This window comes from Prinia subflava, chromosome 5, assembly GCF_021018805.1.
Source record: "Prinia subflava isolate CZ2003 ecotype Zambia chromosome 5, Cam_Psub_1.2, whole genome shotgun sequence".
Lineage (NCBI taxonomy): Eukaryota > Metazoa > Chordata > Aves > Passeriformes > Cisticolidae > Prinia > Prinia subflava.
In genome coordinates this window covers 29963542-29983284 of record NC_086251.1, presented here as the reverse complement: position 1 = coordinate 29983284, position 19743 = coordinate 29963542, and the positions used below count along the sequence as shown (strand labels likewise).

The 19743-nt window shown below is 39.3% G+C and overlaps 1 protein-coding gene across 1 annotated transcript in view; it reads right to left on the bottom strand.

The window, feature by feature from the left end:
* The window catches only part of DCAF5 (DDB1 and CUL4 associated factor 5), a 67971-nt gene that overhangs the window by 6851 nt on the left and 41377 nt on the right, over positions 1-19743 (bottom strand). Inside the window, exons 7-8 of the mRNA XM_063398739.1 lie at positions 12660-12726; positions 1328-1455 (exon numbers count right to left, since the gene is read on the bottom strand). Of these exons, the coding sequence (XP_063254809.1) occupies positions 1328-1455; positions 12660-12726 (195 nt within the window). The remainder of the gene's footprint in view (positions 1-1327; positions 1456-12659; positions 12727-19743) is intronic.

The window sequence follows — 19743 nt, the reverse complement described above, 5'->3', positions numbered from 1 at the left end:
CAACCTTTTAATCACTAGGCAAAAAAAATGCCCTGCCAAAACCCAAGAAGTACACAAAAGCAACACAGGAGATGTTTATACCGATGCTAATCCAACAGTCTAAGCACACTCATGCAGGAAGGATTCATAGGGTGAAAGGTCAGCAGATCTAGAATCCAAAAGGCAAAATTCAGGCTGCCTGAATCAAGTTCACAAAGAAAGAAAGAAAAAAACCAAAAAAGCCTCTGGCAAAACTGGTGTTAAACAGTGGCAGTTTGACTACTTGGAAATTGAAAAATCAGTGAGCTGCTAAGACTGTTCAATTCACTTTTGTTCAAAGTCTGTATTTAATATATTTGTGATCAAACCTGTCAGGCAGGCACAGATGAAGAAAAAAGAACTAAAGTACCAGGGGGAAGACAGAAAAGAAGGAGAGATGAACTCCAGTCAGAACCCAAATGCTGACGCAGCTGTAATGCAAGCAACGCAGCAGGGCACTGAGCCATGATCCCACGACTTTGGGTCAGTTCTGATCCATAAGTTGCACACCACTAAAACAGGACAAGTTCATGCTGTCAACTTGTACCAGACAAAAGCATTTACAATATTCTAACAACATTATTTATAGCCACATGCAGGTGAGACTTTCATGAAGTCATCCAAGAAATAGTTAGGATCAACAGCAGTTCTTTTTATCGTTCTTTAAAATTAAATGGTTATGGCTTTTTTCACACTGTTGGTAGACCTAAATTATAGCAAAATATCTATGGCAGCAGAATGCAAATCACATTAGTGTGGCATAATCCTTCCCAACCCTCAAATAACAAAACTGGTTTGGCCTTGTTCCCACAATATTAACTGTCTTTCCTTAAGGAAAAAAAAATTAAGAACCTAACAGAGTTTCTTATCTCTTTCAATTCCACAGAAAAAGGTAAAGAACTTCCTAAAAGTACTGTACATTGTTAAAGGATTCAGAAAGATATTGTGCAAGGTATTAAGAGTCCTTCCTCTGCAAGCCCACAGAAAAGGTATGTTGAATTGATTCAATGCACAAATATGTACAAAAATTATAGAAGGCCTTCTGAGGCATTATTCAGCCAGGCCAGTCTAGGCTAAGGTTCAACAATACTCTTTGGAGATACTTTTATTACATTTTAGACCAGAGTATCACAAGTTGTAGGAGATCACATTACAAATGTAACCAAACTCAGGAACAAACGAGACAAAACATTTTATAAAACAGTAAGAGGAGAAGACAGGATGGGTGTGGAATAGAATGATGCTGAGCAAAACAAAGTATTTCTTCCTGAAAGATCAAAAGAACACATTTTGTGATAACTAATCTTACCTTTATAATCTTTTCAACGCCAGAAGAACAGATCATGTAGGTGTGAGGATTAAACCGCACTTGGTTTACAATTGACCGATGACCTTTCAGTACCATAAAAGCACCATTGACGACCCTGCCAATGCCACCTAGGGAAACAAGCACACATGGACATCAATAATTAAATCTTCATATTACTTTCAGTCATAGTAGTTTAAAGTCCTATTATATTTGACAATGTGCTTCAGCTTCATTTTGCAATATTTTAAGGTCTGTGTTGGCTGCAGAATTCCAATTTTATGAGCAATACCCCTCTGAGAAGCTGCAAGTTTGATGAAAAGCATCCTTCCTGCAAATTAGGACTTAGAGGCTTTCTTTGATTCATTTAAACAAACAATGAAGGTTTTGGACCTAATGTGACAAATATGTGAATGAGAACAACATACATAATGAAATCACAAGTGAAACTTAAGGCATGACACAGGCATTTTGTAAATCTGAAGCAGAGACAAATAAAGAGGTTGGCTTTTAACAGCAATACTATTTTTCAAATTTATTTTTTAAATCAGCAATTTATTACTGTCACAGTTGACTCTAGTCTGATGAATAGGAAGGACCTGAAATAACACATCTGAACAGTGGGTTATATCATGCTTTGTCACAAGGCAGTGAATTAGCCAAAATGGAATGCTTTTGTGCTAGTGCTAAAACTCAAAACAGAAGCCAATTAACTTTTCTGCTTGGTCATTGACTCTTACTGAGTCTATACACCGAAGCAAGAAACAGTCACACAGTATTTTTTTTATATTCATAGACTCACACAACTGAAACTACAAATTTATTGGAAAGCACGCCTGTGTATCTGAATAAACAAGCGTCCATCAACATGCCATGACTTAACATTTTCAGTGAAAGAAAACAAAACTTTTAAAAGCTGTGAAGTAAAAACTGACATCAACTTCAGATGAAAATCAACTTGCTATTTAAAATTTCATAAATTATGAGCACACCTTACAGAAAATTAAAATAATTTCACTAGCTTCTGTGCTACTTATAGTCACCTTTACACTAAACAAGCTTTATGTTCCTCTTGTTGAAAATGCTTGCTATCTTCCTTTGCCCACAACAGGAGCTATTTCAGCTGAAAGAGTTGCTGGTTTAAGCCCTGTGTTGAACAACTTGTGTTCTAAAACAGAATCAGAGTTCCCCTGTAATTCACACTTCCTAAAGAAAACCTTGCATTACCACTGAAGAATAGTAAGATAGAAGGGTCAAGGAAAAAAAAATGAAAAAGAAAAAAACCATTCTCATATCACCTTCCATTTGTTAGGTTATACAAATGATGAAAACAACTGCAGCTAATGACCTTGTGTACAGCTCCTCTCCTCTTGTTCTATCCCTTTCCCTCATTGTAACTGCTCTCCGAAGAGCTGACTGATATTTAACACGGAGAAGAAACTATGATAAGGATTTAGAAACAAGGTGTCATCCAAATCCTAAAAATCCAGAGACAGATCTTTTACTGCACTTGGAAAGTGTTCTGCTTTGCACAATTTTTGCACACCCAACTGCTGTCTCATGGCACCTTGGGATAGAAAAATAAAGTTCCTGAGAAAGGGAAAAGTGATGGCAAGTAACTGCAGGGACCAAAATGCGTGGCTCACTGCACTGAAACTGCACTGAGACTGAGTTACCTGCAGTAAGTTATCTTATCTGGGTACATTTGTATTTTCTGGAAAGGTCCAGAGATACATTCTGCCTTCAGCCACTGGGGCAAGATTTCACCACCGTCAGCAAATTTGACTGAGAAGTAACTGATTGGAGAGCAAGTTCATTAAATGCCAAATTAAGCTCTTTTGATTTTCTTTTCCATTTTATGGGATTCCTCAAGTCCTTTCATTCTGCTCATCCTGCTAGACACTTATGGCTGATGCTAAGTTGCCCTACTCCCACAGCATTCCCTCCAGCCAAATCAGAGCTGTCAGTCCAATTGCATCTATCAAGCCAACATTAGATGGTTACCTTGAGACCAGTTCTCAACGCACCTGGACCTAGCAGACAAATAGTCCAAGAAAAGGGCCTCGGGAACGAAAAGAGAGTTCACTTATGAAATGTTTCCAAGCCTGTAAGTGATGTCTAAAACTAGTTTTAACTATCCATGGACTGTAGCCACATGAATTCTGTACAGAACAACAAATATGCCCTACAAATCACTAACGAAAGAGTCAGAGGGACTATGGGCAAAGAAAGAATTATAATGGGGATGAAAAAAAATACCATATACCAGTATCTTGGGCTGCATTTCTAAGTCAGTCATTGGCCTTTTGTGGTACTGTCAGCAGTGTGAATTAACCCATGGCTATTTTCCTGGTAGAACAGTGAGAAGAGTCATTTGATGCCAGAAGTGTCTTCCAGCATTAAACTTTTGAATGTTTACCAATACACTAAGAGCAATGGATGAAAAGTGTTCAGCATGCCATGTCTAGAACTCAGGCTGCCTAGGCTGGAGTCACATTTATACAGTGCCTGGAGCTCAGAAAAGCCACCCATATCCTGAGCTGCATCAAAGGCAGCGACCAGTCAAGGGAGTCAAGGGAGGTGATTCACCTCTGCTCTTGTGAGACTCCACCTGGAGTACTGCATCCAGCTCTGGGGCCTCCTGCACAAGAAATACCTGGAGGTGTTGAAATGGGTCTAGAGGGGGACCACAAAAATGATCAGAGTGAAGGAACACCTCTCCTACAAGAACAGCTGAGAGAACAGTTGGGTGGGGTTGTTCAGCTGGGACAAAAGAAGGCTCCAGGGAGAACTTATTGCTTTCAATAAAGGGGACTTACAAGAAAGACAGACAATTTTTACCAAGGCCTGTAGTGACAGAAGAAGGGGCAACAGTTTTAAGCTGAAAGAGTGTTGGGTTGTATTGGAAATAAGGAAGACATTTTTTCAAATGAGGGTGATGAGACACTGGCACAGGTTCCCCAGAGAAGTTGTGATTGCCCCACCCCTGGAAATGTTCAAGGCCAGGTTGGATGGGGCTTTCAGCAAGCTGGTCTCATTGAAGCTGTCCCTGCCTTTGGCAGATGGGTTGGAACTATATTAAAGGTCTTTCCATTCCAACCCATTCTATGATTCTATGGTTTTATAATTCTGTGAAGGAATTCCAAAGCTTTCTGATTTAATACTGAAGTTCCCTGAACTCCTTTTAAGCAGCTATCAGTAAATTCAGAGAAAGCATAGGAATAGAACATACTTCCCTCCTCTTAAAATGAAGGTGAACTCCCCCACAAGACTCCTTAAAAGAACTGCCCAGTTACATGAAATTCAACCAGGAGAAGTATAAATCTCAGCTTTTACCTCCTAATGGTATGGGAGGTTTTAATAATTTAAACCAGAAAGTACTGACTCCAGCAATACTCTGAAAATCTTTATGTCAAATATAATAGGCTGCCCCAGAACCTCATTTTTGGACAATCCCTTGCTTGATGCAATTTTAGTCTACCAACTCCTATGTGTTTAAGTGACACCTCTAAGTAAGCTCTTAATGCAAAGTCTTCTACATCCTTACCTTGGAAGCAGTCCCTCTGTTTTATAGTAGCCCACCACAGATGTCATCATATTACATTAATATCTGCATGGCAGAAATCTGCCTTGTCTGGAATCCCCCTGGTCTCTCAGCAGAGGCTTAGCTGCAGCCACACAGCCTTTAGCCATTTCAGAGTGTGAGTTAAGTTTGCTTATCTCTGCTGGCAAAAAAAAAAAAAAGTACATCTGTACATTAAGTGGAGACTAGCCATAAACTGCTCAAATTCCTGATGCTATCTTCCTTTTTCCCATATAATAAATTCAATTTCCTTTTGCTGTCTTCCCTTGAAATGGTATTTTTATTTGTATTTCAGCAGAATTGACTTCTGCTATTCTTAAACTGTTCAAGTTTTGCTTTTGAGGTTTGGGGTTTTTTTTAGGGGAAGGGGGTGTTATTTTGTTTGCTTTTAAATTTAGTAGCATGTATGGGTTCTGCAACTCTTTGGGCCCAGCAGCTTTTATATTCTTAGCTAGCTCCAACATGTATAAGCAGTGTTTCATACAGAAGACATTAGCTTACATATCTGTTACTAATAATATGTAAAAAATAAATCCTAAAGTCTTCCGAGGCTGACTATGCCGATTTTAGAAGGTTTATAATTTTATAACCTCTAAGTACTGGAGGGAAGAGATGGATATGTTCTAGCTGATTTTGCAATACGACCCCAAAATTGCCATGTTTAAAGACAGTCCTGAGTGGTGGTTTAGTGTTCTAGCTGTGCTGGTCAATGGGTTTTCTTGGTCTGCTTTTCTTTGATACTCAAAGTGAAATGTCAAGAAAATCATTCTTAATTTATACTCTGCAAATAAAAGTTCCAAAGAAGAGCAATACAAAACCTCAAAAAGTCCTTTAAATAATATTGTACTATGATATTTGACAAGCTGAAAGAAGTAGCTTATAAAAGGCTAAATCTAATGGATACATTTTAAAACAGATTTCCCGTACATGTTTGACAAGAACACCTTTGCAACACAAGGCCTCCCTACTGGCTTCTGTATAGAGGAAGGAATAATACAATGTTTTGAAGTAGTTGATGTTTCCTAAGTTGCCAAAGTGATTTCTTCTTGGTTTGCTTTATTAATTTATGTTTTAAATGTTAGGCTAATGAACTACTCCTTAATTATGTGGTTTTGTAAATATTTATGTGAATGAGCTGACATTTGACATATTGCAAACACGCTGAATGGTACATCCCATTATGTTTTAAAAACTCTAGAATATTGTTACAAAGAAGAGTGAGAGATTTAGAGACCGATCTGACTTGCCCTGCATGAGTTCTACAACATGAAGCAATGTTTAGGAAAACCCAGAATAAATTATTTGAAGGATAAAGAAAAAGTGCAAATGATAGATTACTAAGAAAAGTATTCTTGTGCAGAAATCCTGTAAGAATGTCGAACAGTCTCCAAACTAATGGAAGCTGCATTGTTCCAAACATTAAAAAAACCTGTCAAAATGCCAAAGAACTTGTTGGGAGAAGGAACTATCCTCCACTAGCTCTAACAGAGGAATTAAATGACCTCATTAAGAAGTCTTTTCTATCTAGGACACTGGAAAAGAAATCCCACTGTTTGTTCATATAAGGTAGAAAGACCTTTCACAGATTAAAGCATAACTTCATACAAGCCTTGTGAATTACTCAAAGTGCTGAAAACTCCTGAGAAGAACCAGATATTTGCAGCTGCTACCAGTGTGCCATAGCATACCATTCCACTGCAATACTTGGCACTACAGTAGTAGCTCATTTAAAATTAATTTAGTTTTCATTAATAATAATCCAGGGCACTTTTAGATCATAGGCCACTACTTTGCATTTGAATCTTATGAGATCATGATGCACTAACAGATACCATAGTTTGGAAAGGAAATGCACAGCACAATACAAGCAAATATGCATAACATATAAGGCCTCTGCCTTCAGTGCAGCATATTATGTTTAGGTACCTTAAAAGTCTCTCTCTGGTCACTCACACGCCTGTATTTGTTTCATACAATGGATGCCAGTAGATGGCTTTGCTCCTCAGAGACCCATCTGCAGAGAAGCTAGATTTAAGCACAAGCACTTTCACCCTGAGGGCACAGAGTCCTGCAGCACACCTTCTTCTGGGATCAGGAATGTGGCTCCAGCACTGGCAGCAGCCAGCCTTACTGAAGGTTTCTCAGCAGCACAAGCAAAACTGACTTTGGTCACATCAAATATGGGGTGAGAACAGGAAGGGGTTGCCAAGATCCCTTCTAATCCTAGCATGGTAAAAGGAGACATCAGAAGTACCAAGCATCCCCTCATAAGAAAGCAGCTCCAACTCCATTTGCAGAGTTGGAGCTAATGGCACAGGCTGCTTCCTTTGACATCTTTGAACACCCCCTCCAGCTTCCAGGGGAGGTGAAAGGATCAGCACAGCCTTGCAGAGCTTGAGTGAAAGAAGAAGCAGTCACCTGGTAGCAGCCTCTGCCTCAGACAACATCAACTCCTTTGCCTGGCCTATGCCTAGAACCAGCCCCATAGTGGTCTTGTACCTCTGTGGAGGTTCCAAAAGCCAAAGAGAAAAGTAATATTTAAACATTTAAAGACTGCAGAAAGCTGTAGTGGTAGTGGCTAGTTTTGGCTGTATATTTTCTCCCTTCTTTTGATGCTTCTAAATATCTGCCATATACCGTATCTAGCCCAACTCTCCCACTGTTGTTATCACCAGTATAGCTAAACAACAAGATGAAAGCTAAGACAAAATTGCTGTAGAAATAAACTTTGGCACACCCTTCCCACTTTGTTCCCCCTTCTGGTGTGAGAGACGCAGCTTTTTTGGTGTGCTTAATGGCATAGGTTGCAACAGGTTCCACAATGTTATTGGAACCATGCAAATTACCACCACCAACTATGCTTTTTGAACATAACAGATATAAGCAAGTGAAATTATCTCACAACCAATAGCTGTGCTTGCGGTTTTTTGTTTGCTTTTCTGTGGTTGGGTTTGGGTTTTTTTAATGGAAGTGTGAAAAGTGCTTGGCTGTGCATTTCTTTTGCACTGGTGGCTGCAAACATTTTGAATACAACCAAGAGAAAGGAGCTTTGGTACAATTAGATGGCCAGGTGCTAGGGACTAAAGCTTCTCAAGCCTCTCCCAGTGCTCAGTGTTATCTCCAGCTTTCTACTCCTGAACTAAACATACTGGTGAGAGAAACACTCGTGGATGCTGAATCTTCTTTCGCTTATCTACAGCACTACAAAGCACCCAACACTGCCTTGTTTTGTGACAGATGCCACTTGGCCAGTACCTTCCACAGGTCCGTGGTATTATTACCATCCAAATGGCACAGAAACCAGCCCCAGTTCCACTGAGTACAAGAGCCTTTTCTACAAAGAGCCAGCACTTACTCGCTGTGTTAATCAAACAACTGTTCCATAGCACAATACAGGCAACACTGAGTGACCTGAAAAAAGAGCCAAACTGCAATCCTAAAACAGCTTATATCCTGACCACAGCTCAGAAAAAGAATTTAAAAAAAACCAAAACAACACAAACCTTCCAAAGCATGCTCCCCACTGAGTCAGATGGCTTCCCCCTGCCCCAACCAAGTGGTATGCACATATGTAGCCATACATAAAATATCTCAAAAATAGCTCAAGACATTAGGAAACTCTTAATATTTTTTACTCATCTTCACTTATCAGCCCAGAACTTTGAGAACTTAAACTACAAGTGTCTCCAATGAGTTAGCCCTGTTCAAGTATTGTGAAAAGATCTGTTCCTGAATTCTTCAAGCCTAAAGAAGTGTTGGCATTTATAAAGACCAAGGAGGAGGAAAAAAAGGAAGGAAAATTTCATCAGTTCTGCTGAAAATTTGTGCAATTAGTTTGGTAACTGAACCACAATGACCAGCTCTTTCTTGCTTGCAGTTACAGTCAAAGGCAGAATTAAAGATGTTTTGAAATGCAGTTTGCTGTTCTGATTTAGTTTTCCAGAACCTGGTGACAGCTTGCTCACATGAACTGAAGGGTCCCCAGCTGTCTTCCCAATCACAAATGAATACCATATCCCTCACACAGCAGCTTTGAGCAATATTTCAAAAGCAAGAGTTGCACAGATGATTCAGAGTAGTGAGTGAGGAATGTAAATTCCATTTTGAAAACTTTTGGTTGACTAAACCCTCTTTTACTCCACAAGATATGTCAGGCTCTGCCTTGAACAGGGGTTCTTTACCAGCTGATAGACCATGTTTATTGGTGTTGGGTTTAATAATGTCTTCAGTGCGTATATATTAATAGGCTTGCTGGACAAGTCATGTAGGACTGATGCCTCTTCTCACTTCCAGCTTGCATCAGAGTCAAGCAAAAGCTTTGGAAACTGAGGACTACTTTTCTTCTGCCAGACTCACATATTAACTTTGCTAGAAGCTGCCTCTGAAAAAAACTGTGATACTTTCACGGATTACTTTAAAGAAGAAACTGGCTAACAAATTCATGAAACATTTGGCAATTACTTCTAAAGCACAGTGGAAAGCTGGATAGTACTTGGATGGAGATGAAAGTGGAAAAATGGGCAAACTATTCCTTCTTTAAGAAACCACAAAAAAAAAGGTGAAAAAGCAACCAACCTTCTGGCATAGGAAATCCCAGCCTATTCAGAATAATGTAAGACTATAGAGGGAGACAGTCAGTAAAGCTCTTCAGCAGAATAGCTTCCTAAGCAATTTAGGAAATACATTTTTTCACATACCTCCCTGCCCCAAAGGTGGCAAAACTTCTGCCTAATTATTGGACCAAACAAAACTGCTTCCAGATTCCAGCTGATTATGGGAATGATTTCATGCAACCTACTGGAAGGACACTTCTAAACTATGACTATCTGAAAAAAAACCCAGCAGAACTTGTTCTGTTCCTCCGGCAGAACAGCAGTACAGGCAACCACACTTCTCCAACTTGAAATGTGTTTGCAACTGTCTGACTGGTGTGTTCCTTCACACTTTTCTTCATCTTTTGTTCACTGACATTGCTAACCATTGGATAACCAGTACTTGGCGCACCTATGCTTAAACAGAATTGTTTCAGAGCTGTTGTTAAGGATGCAGCTGTATAAAAAGATAAAAGCTTGCAAAAAATTTCCCTATTTTCAAATAACTGATACACTTTAAAGGAGTTGTATCATAAATATTTATAGCAACACAATGTCTGAGTTCAACCGGAAGGCAGAAATCAGTTAGAGACATATTTTTATTTAAAATACCAACCAACGGTACAGGACATTACATCATCCTGTCTAGTTTGCACACTATTTTAAGTGAAAGACCACATTCCACTCTCTCAGATCACAAACCCAAAGGCTCTCCTATTTTAGCTAGAACCAAAGAACAGGGAGTTTTCCACTGAAGCAAAGGTTTTCTGAAGTCTCTACATCCCTATGGCAAGACTATTTCTCCAAGAAGGAAGCACAGTAACATCTCTCTCTGGCAATTATTCTGAACAGCAGGATAAGATTTAAGAAATGACATTTCATCACATTCAAAATGGGCACAGCCCTTCAAGCAGAGCAGAGCAGAGCAGAGCAGAGCAGAGCAGAGCAGAGCAGAGCAGAGCAGAGCAGAGAAGAGAAGAGCAGAGAAGAGAAGAGAAGAGAAGAGAAGAGAAGAGAAGAGAAGAGAAGAGAAGAGAAGAGAAGAGAAGAGAAGAGAAGAGAAGAGAAGAGAAGAGAAGAGAAGAGAAGAGAAGAGCAGAGAAGAGAAGAGCAGAGAAGAGAAGAGCAGAGAAGAGAAGAGCAGAGAAGAGAAGAGAAGAGAAGAGAAGAGAAGAGAAGAGAAGAGAAGAGAAGAGAAGAGAAGAGAAGAGAAGAGAAGAGAAGAGAAGAGAACAGAACAGAACAGAACAGAACAGAAGAGAACAGAACAGAACAGAAGCTTCAATAAGCATATTACAGGTGATCTGGATGTCCAGTTAGTTATTTGCCACAGAAGCGGACCTTTGGGTCTAACAAAACAAAGCTTGTGAGTTTTGCTAAAATATTTCAAAAAGAGAACTGCTCAAGTTACAAGACATTAAGACATACACACTCCTGGATCTTCTGATTCGTTAAGCAACCACTGAGGGCAATTTATATTAAGTAATTAATTTTGTAACTGAAATGTTGCAAGTGTACTGACACCCTTCCTGAAGTTACAAGATCCAGAGACAAGAAATCTGACCAAAACAGATATGACATTGTTTTGTGGTAAATCACTAATTAAATTTTTAATTTCTTTGATCAAAATGTATCACCTATTTGTAAACTATTTTTGCAAGCCTATATCTTTTTTACAGAGGGGCAGCTTTAACAACTACTCTGAAACAGATTATTTTGCTTAATAATTATTTTGCTTACAGGTTCAACAAGTACTAGCTATCATCCTTGTGCAAAAGCCCCAGATAAAAAGTTTGTCACATGCAGCTGTCTGGAAAAAAGTTTCAAGAGCATCAGAGGCATATAAACAGAAAATGTCAAATCCACATTTTACAAAGGAAGTCAGGACAGTATGGTGACACATGCAGAAAATGTAATTCTACAGTCCACACATGAAAACTTACAAATAAATAACTAATTTTAATGGATGTAATCTTTGTTTTAACTAAGAGGAAAAATCTGTAAGTAGTAGTAAACGAGTGTCAAAAGTAAAATAAAATCACACAAATAAAAAGAAAAGCAGGGAGATATCTGTACAAACTGTGTAAAGATAGAAGGCCAAGGTACTGGTATTTAGTAGGACCATCTTCAGGAGTTGTGGACTGCAACATGAAATGTTGGTTAACTAAGCAAAACCCCCCAAATTAGAATGTCATTTTCTTCAAAACCCTGCCATTAACCAAAGGCTATTCATTTTCTCAGCTGCGCATTATACAGCTGTTATTAACAACCTTTGAAAATGAATCAAAATATTTTCATTTTACCTCTAACACAGCTTGCAATGTTCTCTCACTATTGCTAAAAGCATCTGAGACCACAGGATAGACCTCAGTTGTACTTAATATCACTGCAATGTACAGTTTAAAAAGCCAGAGCCACCAAAAATGGAAACTCTAGTACAGCTTTGAAAATCTTGACTCTTTCAATTACAATTTAACACCCTTCTAGAAGTGCAGGGATTTGTTTTGACAGCTGACGTTGTACAGCTTCGAGTGTTATATTGCCAAACTCTACACTCTACTAGACCACATCAAATTAGACACTGACCAACAGTGGCATTCATAATACAATTGTTACATTGCCCCCTCACAGCTGCTTTTCTTTAACATGCCTCTCCTGTACTTTCACACAGTGCTGTGCTATTGCTGCTTGCTTACCATGCCTGCCCCAGTATGGGAACGGGTCAGAAATTAGTTAACAGTGGCCATTTCCACCAGCTGACAGTGCTCCTTCACCAGAAAGTAAAACAGCATAACTCCTCTGCACTGGAAATCAGTGGGAAGATTTTGGTATAAGAGGGGAAAAGAGGTCAATGGGTCAATGCACTGGAGCTGTAAGGAGCACCCTGTGAACCCAGCACCATTTTATGCTGCAAGCTTTATTATGGGAGGAATGATCATTACATGAGAAGGGAAAAATAAAAAATCATTATGATAAAACATTCAAATGGCATTGACCACTGTTACCCAGACACTGGATCAGCATTTGTAAACTCTCCCTAGCCAGCTTTCCTCAGAGTTGCTCTAGATTCACAGTGTGAGTAGGAACAGCAATTTTTTGAAATATCTAATATTTGTCAGACACCTGCACCTCCCCCGCCTAAAATAACAACAACACTTACCTGCTTCTGGATCTGGAGGAATCCTCCACATATACAAATTGAAGTCATCAGAGCCCGAAAGGATGTACTGTTAAGAATAAAAATAAAAACAGTTTATGACAAAGTATCACCTGCTATTTTACTATTGAGCTACTTCCTCCAAACCAGAAATGAGAAAAAAAAGAGGCTAATTTGCATCATTCTTTGCACCCCACTGATCAATTTACATTTAAATGGGGATGAAGTACCAACACAAAAATGTTGCATGTATAAATGGACCAAAACTGAAAAGCATACTTCAGATATCCAATACCTACTGCCCAAAGTGCATGTTTGCTCTGCTAAACAAGGCTGTGAATTTTGGCTGGCTTTAGTATAAGCATGTCTAGATCTAGATCACACTCTCTATTTTTCAGCCTGCAACTCTGGTCTTTTTTTGATGTCGAAGCCTTTCATCATTTTTTCTCATCTCCTGAACTAAGGAAAACTCCATCAAACACATATCTAAGAAGAGAGCTGCCATGTCCAGCATGTCCATTACTCATCAGGCCACACATGTCTACCAAGACCATCAAAAGTCAGTCATTGAGAATAATCTTGAACACCAACAAAAAACAAAGCTAAACATTCACTGTCGGCAAGTCTCAAGAGGTTTAAAGCTCCCCCTCTTCCCCACCCATTTATTAGACTATTAATTTTTTCCCTGGTCATAGTTACTCTGAAGAGATGGAAGGCTGCCCTTTTTCAGCAGTGCACAAATGGTAAACAATCTCGTTATTGTGCAGAACTTGAGGCAATATGCAATTTAAAGTAGCTTAATATACTACAAGCAGAAACTGGAATGACAGGTGACATTTGACGTGGCAAAATGCTTATGCCTCTCAGTTCCAAGAGGCCACAAACTCTGCCTTGCCTCCAAATACTTATTCTCCAATAAATGACAGGGAGTACAGTTTATTTCTCTCCCAAATTTGAGATGAAATGACATGTAGTGAAATCAATGGCAGATTCCAATTCCAGTTATACTGGTGTAGAAGCGTAAATCTCTATTCCTCCACTAATGTCAGGCTGCAGTTTAATCATTACAGTCAAGAAGCTGCGTTTTTCATTTTATTATTATTATTAGGTATGGGGGGAAAATAAAGAAATGGACCCAGTTTGTCCCTTTTCTAACCTTTAATGAGAGACAAATTCTGTTTTGCTTGACTCAAATACAACTGGTTTCTGCCTTTCATTCTCCAGGGAAACATAAAATCATTAGGCAAAGTAACACCAAGCAGTGAGAAGACAAGTTCTGGAGTAACACAGGACTGAGAAGCAAATAAACAAAAAATACACACTATCACAGAAAAAATGGCTGTCAATTTGCATATATTCTGTTTGCAATGCTAATTACATTAGAGCAGTGTTTGGATGTTTCCTGTCACAAAAAGACAATAACGAACCACTAAAATCCTTTCTCTGGTTTCCTGCTATCATAATCCAACCATTCTTTTCTCCCTCATTTTTAAGAATGCAGGATGTGAGTAAGCACTTATGAATGCAATTCTGCTCGTTTTCTGACAGGTAAGAAGGAGTGATCAAACAAAAGCTCCTTTAAAAGCTTGTGCACACTAGTTCAGAATCACTCATAAACCCATACTTTCCAAGCCAGAAAGTTATTTCTACAAGCCAGCATGTTCAAGCACTTAGGCAATTTACCTTCCAAACCGACCTGACAGTGCCAGGAATGTGTGCTTCCCCTTTCATTTGACTGCTCATAAATGTTAGCCCACAGCAGGCTGAGCCACTATGTCAAAACTCCAATGATTTGGTCTCATATAGGAAACATTCCAGCAATTAGAAAGAAAGCACCTCTTGAATAGAAGAATAGGTTTTGTTAAAGAAATGCTACGTGGAAAAAAAGTCTCATTTATATAGAGATGTTGCCAATTGTTACTATTTATTACCAAATTGTGTTGTTGAAGTAGCAACTACTTTGCCAAGGATACATGACCAAAACCAGACTTGTAACTAAAACACCTAGAAAACTCACTATCTTGAATTTATGACCATGCCTTTTTTTTTCCCCCACATGTCATAAACTCAAAGTGACAGATTTCAGATATCCTGCATGAGGCACACAGGACAGAAAAAACATGTTATGTACATGCCGGGAATGGAGTGTCTGTGAGACCCTTTAAATCTGCTTCCAGAATTATTTGCAGAGGCACACTCTGTGTATCCTGTAAGACCCAGTGGTCAATAGTGCAGGAAGTCTCGTGTGTCACTGCCCACAGAGCAATCTGCTACCTGCAAAGACCACTGAGCCCAGTCTACTCTGTCTTGCTTTGGAGATGGCAACATTTAGAGTGCCCTTGCAGTGATGTGTAGCAAAAGCAACTTGATGCATTATCAAGAGTGTAAATAGGAGGTCAAGCCAAGTGATTATTCCCCTTATCTGGCATTTTTGAAGCCACACCTGGGGTATTGTCTGGCTTGGGTCCTCCCAATACAAGAGTGACACTAACGAATGGGACAGAGAGTGGACAAGAGGGCTGCTGCAGCTGAAGGCTGAACAGTGAACAGTGTCAGGAAAATGCCCACCTGAAACCTTTACGCTCCACCAGACATCACAGCTTCATGAAAGCATTAATGGCAAGACAGGCCACAGAGACAGGATCTGCACTTCAGCACAGGGACTTCCATAAATTAAAGTGATCACAATTTGGGGAATTTAAAGGAAGAAGTTGACCAAGTACCTTGAAATGGTTTACAGAATCATAGAATGGCTGAGGCTGGATGGGACCTTTGGAGGTCTTCTGGTCCAATCCACCTGCTCAAGCAAGGCCACCTAGAAGCTGACTTCCCAGGACTGTGTCAAGATGGCTCCACCGTATCTCCAATGGCAGAGATATTCAATCCAACCCTACCTACTTAAAAGGACCATGAAGTCCTTAACTTCAGTATAATTTTCAACCCTAATGACATTTGCACTGATCAAACACACTTGCTGAAGCATTCTGGAGTGAATTAAGAGAAAACAAGTAGGAAGGAATTAAACATCTGCAATGCAATTATGTCCAGCCACAGAACAAGCTCAGCTCGGGATCTGAGCTGAAAAAGTACTTGTGGCTTTAATCTTGACACAAGACAGCCATTAGTAAATGCCAAAAGCATTAACTGATAAAGTGATGTCCACAAGCTTGATGTTGTAAGCAATGTTCTGTGAGTAGTGAACTTTTAATATAAAGTTAAATTTTATTTTGATGGTTAGGCCTGCCAATAATGACCAGAAATTGATCATATTCCACAAAACATATTTGGTATCTCTGCCATTACACTGCCACCACTGTAACAGCCAGCATTGTTTACTGCTTTCTTTCCCTGTAAGGATACCTTTGGGATACATGTTTTCCTCCTGTTCTCACAACATAGAATTGAATTGTCAAATGCATTCCTTTAGTCTTTTTCTTTCTCTGTGATATGGGTCTGACAAGTAGAAAGCAGCTTTTCTGGCAAGAGATTGCCAGAAGAACAACCTCATGACTGCAGCCATTGCAAGAACAATGTGGCACACGAAGCTTCAAGGGCGGACTCCCAAGCTGCCAAGGTCAGAAACATGCCTGATGTCACCTGCATGACATTTGGGAAACAATCCTCAATTCCAATTAGTACTCTCTCAAGACGATCAGAACCTAAGGCCTCTAGAGAACAGAGCTGGACTGATGTTACTAGGACATTTACTGGACCATTAGTGAAAAATGTTCTTTGATATATTCATTACTAATATAACAATAAGCCAATAGTTCACTGCACTAGTTCACAGTTGTAGAATAAGGATTAAAAAAACTAAAAAGTCAGTCCCTGCTACTAGAAAAGTCAAAGATATAATTACTATTAAGTTCACCAAACTCTAGTTAATAAGGCTCAAATCCTGAGGGAATGGAGTAGACTTGTTAAAATGAAGGAACAGAAACAAAAAAAAAAAATAGAAGAGCTTGAGGAAGGGTAGATGAAAGAATGTCATCCTGCATGTGGTTAGACTCCACTTTAATCGTGAACAAAGATTTTTGGTCCTGAGGGGATAGATTCCTAGCAGAGTACCTTCTATTCACTCCGTTTAAGAACAAAAACCCAGATAATCAAATCCCAGAGGCAAGCCGGGGGAGGCAAAACCCTGTGCATTCACAGAGATAACTAAATAGCTAAGACATCAAGCACTGTCCTCCTTCCACCCTCTCCCCTAAAGACAAACTTGAGCTGAACATAACCTCAAGAACCTCAGTGCTGAATTAGGAATCAGCCCAGACCCTGCATGAGGAGCTCAGATGTCTGGGAGGAACAGACCAATATTAAACCCACCTGTTTCACTGTCTGCCTTTTTGCTGCTGTATCTAACCAGGACTTCAGAAACCAACATTTACAATATTCATGCGAAGACAAGATTAGACAGAAAAAATACTTGCTGTTAATACTGGAGTTTTTTTAGAAGGGCAGAGTCAGCTTCTATGCCTAGCTGTTAGCAACAATGACAGGAAAAGGCTTCCAGATGACTATGAGCTGCTGATTCAGAAGTTTGCCTTAGAAGGAAGAAAACTCTCAGGCATGGTTAGTCTGCTCCTGGGAGAAAACATCAATTCAGTCTGAGTTTCAAGTACACATAAAACGCTTAAAATGAACCACCATCAGGAATCTGAAAGAATTACATTGGACTAACACTCCCCACTCATTCCACTGTAACTCTTCTCATTTTTTCTCTCTCCCCAAGGAAATTACAGCAGTTGATATAAATAAATGAAGATCTAATCTGCTTCTGTAGTCTAGTAACAGTAGCATTAGCATTGCATTTTTCAGAGTACTACCACTCTAGGGAATTTATTTTTTGTTCATAGCACTGCCAGTGCTTTTTTTGTGGGATTTTGAAAGCTTTCAAAATCCCACAAGCTACATTTCCTCAGGTACTACTAAATATGGATTATTTCAATAAAATTTTTCCTACATTGCACCTTGTTTTAGTCTCAAATATTCACATTTTCTGCTCCTATAAATGTCCTATTGCTTATGACCTACATCAGAGAGATTTTGGAGCTTTTGGCCCTAGATAAAGGACTAGCAGACATGGATCATGGTTCCAAAGGTATCAGCAAGTCACTTGAATGGCTCTACTAATGTAGGGGAGAACAAGAAGAATGTAGGAGCCTGTCTTAAATGCACAAATCAAGAAGCACCATCACTGTATAATTACAAATGTATGCACAAACAACAGATAAAGGCACAGAAATGATAACCATTTTAAAACTGAGTACTGCTAAGCTACTAGCAGGAAAATGCTTGTCAGACTTGAATTTCATGCTGCTGTTTACAGCTTTGAAAGAAACTAAACTCCTTAAATCTCAATTCCCACTCATTTGGGCATGTCTGCCTTTTCTTCAGAGGGGCCAATGAAACTTGGGGCAGAAAAGATCTGAGAGCAAACAGAATTTTTCTCAGGGTTTCACTGAGTTGTCCCTTAGCTTCTTCAAGTAGTGCAAAACCCACATGCTGGGGAAGAAGCACAGAGGCATCCAAATTTGAAACAGTTAGGCTGGTGCTTTGCATATGTCCTTTAAGAGACAGGACGTACAGAGCCTCTATGTTACCTGTAACACAACATAATTAATGGGTGACATGTAGACTTTTGTTTCTTATCCTATTATAACAGATAAAGAATCTGGTTCGGGGCACTCTGCTAGGCTCAAGTCTTAATTCCTCGAGACTTGCACATCACTTCTGTGGTGGAATATGCACTGAAAGGCATTGAGGAAAACAGAGTTTGACATGAAGCATCACTGAAGTCTGAAAAATATTGTTTGTCCAAAAGAGACTGGAAATCACCTGAGGAAAAAGAATCCATTTACATGAAGAATATAAAAACTGTGTATTTATCCAAGGAGGAAAGGTTTCCTAAGTAAACAGGGCTTACGCCATTTTGTTCTTTGTGACAGCTCTCTGTCTCCCAAGAATTTCTAAGCCTAACAGACAATTTCAAATTTAATAAAGAAGCTGAAGATTCCAGAATTATGGACTGTCCAGAAATATTCTTGTACAAAAGGGCAGCTGTCACGCAGAGGGGAGAGAGACACCCCATAAGTAGCCACTGAAAACAAAGCAGTACCATAGATACATCCTACTAACTAAACATCAGGAAACCCAAAAGAGAAGTCATCCTTGAATCTGACAAAATCCCAATGTGAACATGACAATCTGCTTCTCATGCAACTATTTCAAGGGAGATAAGCAAGCTATAAACAAAAAGAAGCAAAGCTTAAGAAACTCCCCTCATACACAGGTGTATATTTGTATGTGATTGTGTGTGTGTATATATATGTATGTATATAAAAACCACAACCATGAACAACAGCCTTGTCATACATTACATTTTGTATGAGAAGTATTGGACAGAACACAAACAAAATTTTTTATAGCTACTTCTAGACTTTTTGTGGTGTCAAGACTGCTCTACACATCTTATTAAAAAAAACTTCCCCTGTTATTTTTCCATTTTTAAAAATACTGATAATTTACAATTTGATCATAATTTCATGTTGTCTGCATTTCCTGCAGGTAGAAAGCCCACAGATTTAATTTTAATTCATCTTTATTGTTAGAGTATCTACTAACCAGCTGGGAAACAAGGTAGGTGCACAACTATGGAGGAGGAAAAGGATTTTCCTATTCCAAAAACATCAAGAAACAAACAAGCAACGAAACAACAGGGCAAAACAATTAAGGACAACAGTCAAAGAGTTAAGTATTTCCATTTCTTTGCGATTCCTGATCTGTCAGGCCGGTACCCTTATGCTGATGAGTCTAGGTGTTGATGAATCCAGGTTTTAGTATAGAATTCCCTCAGAGTGCAGCTTGAAAGACTTCTGTAATCATCACCAGCTGACTTCCTCAGCAGGTCTGTTCCCACCCACAGGTCTTGTGCTAACATTGGAACCCCTAACAGCAGTGGTCTGTTCAGCAGCTACGGCAGTAAAGCCTCATGCTAATTGTCCTGAGTCATTCAATATAGTATTGCCATTTGTGTACTTCAGCCAGATTCTGTCGGGTCAGATGGGTGCCAGCACAGCCCAAGGGA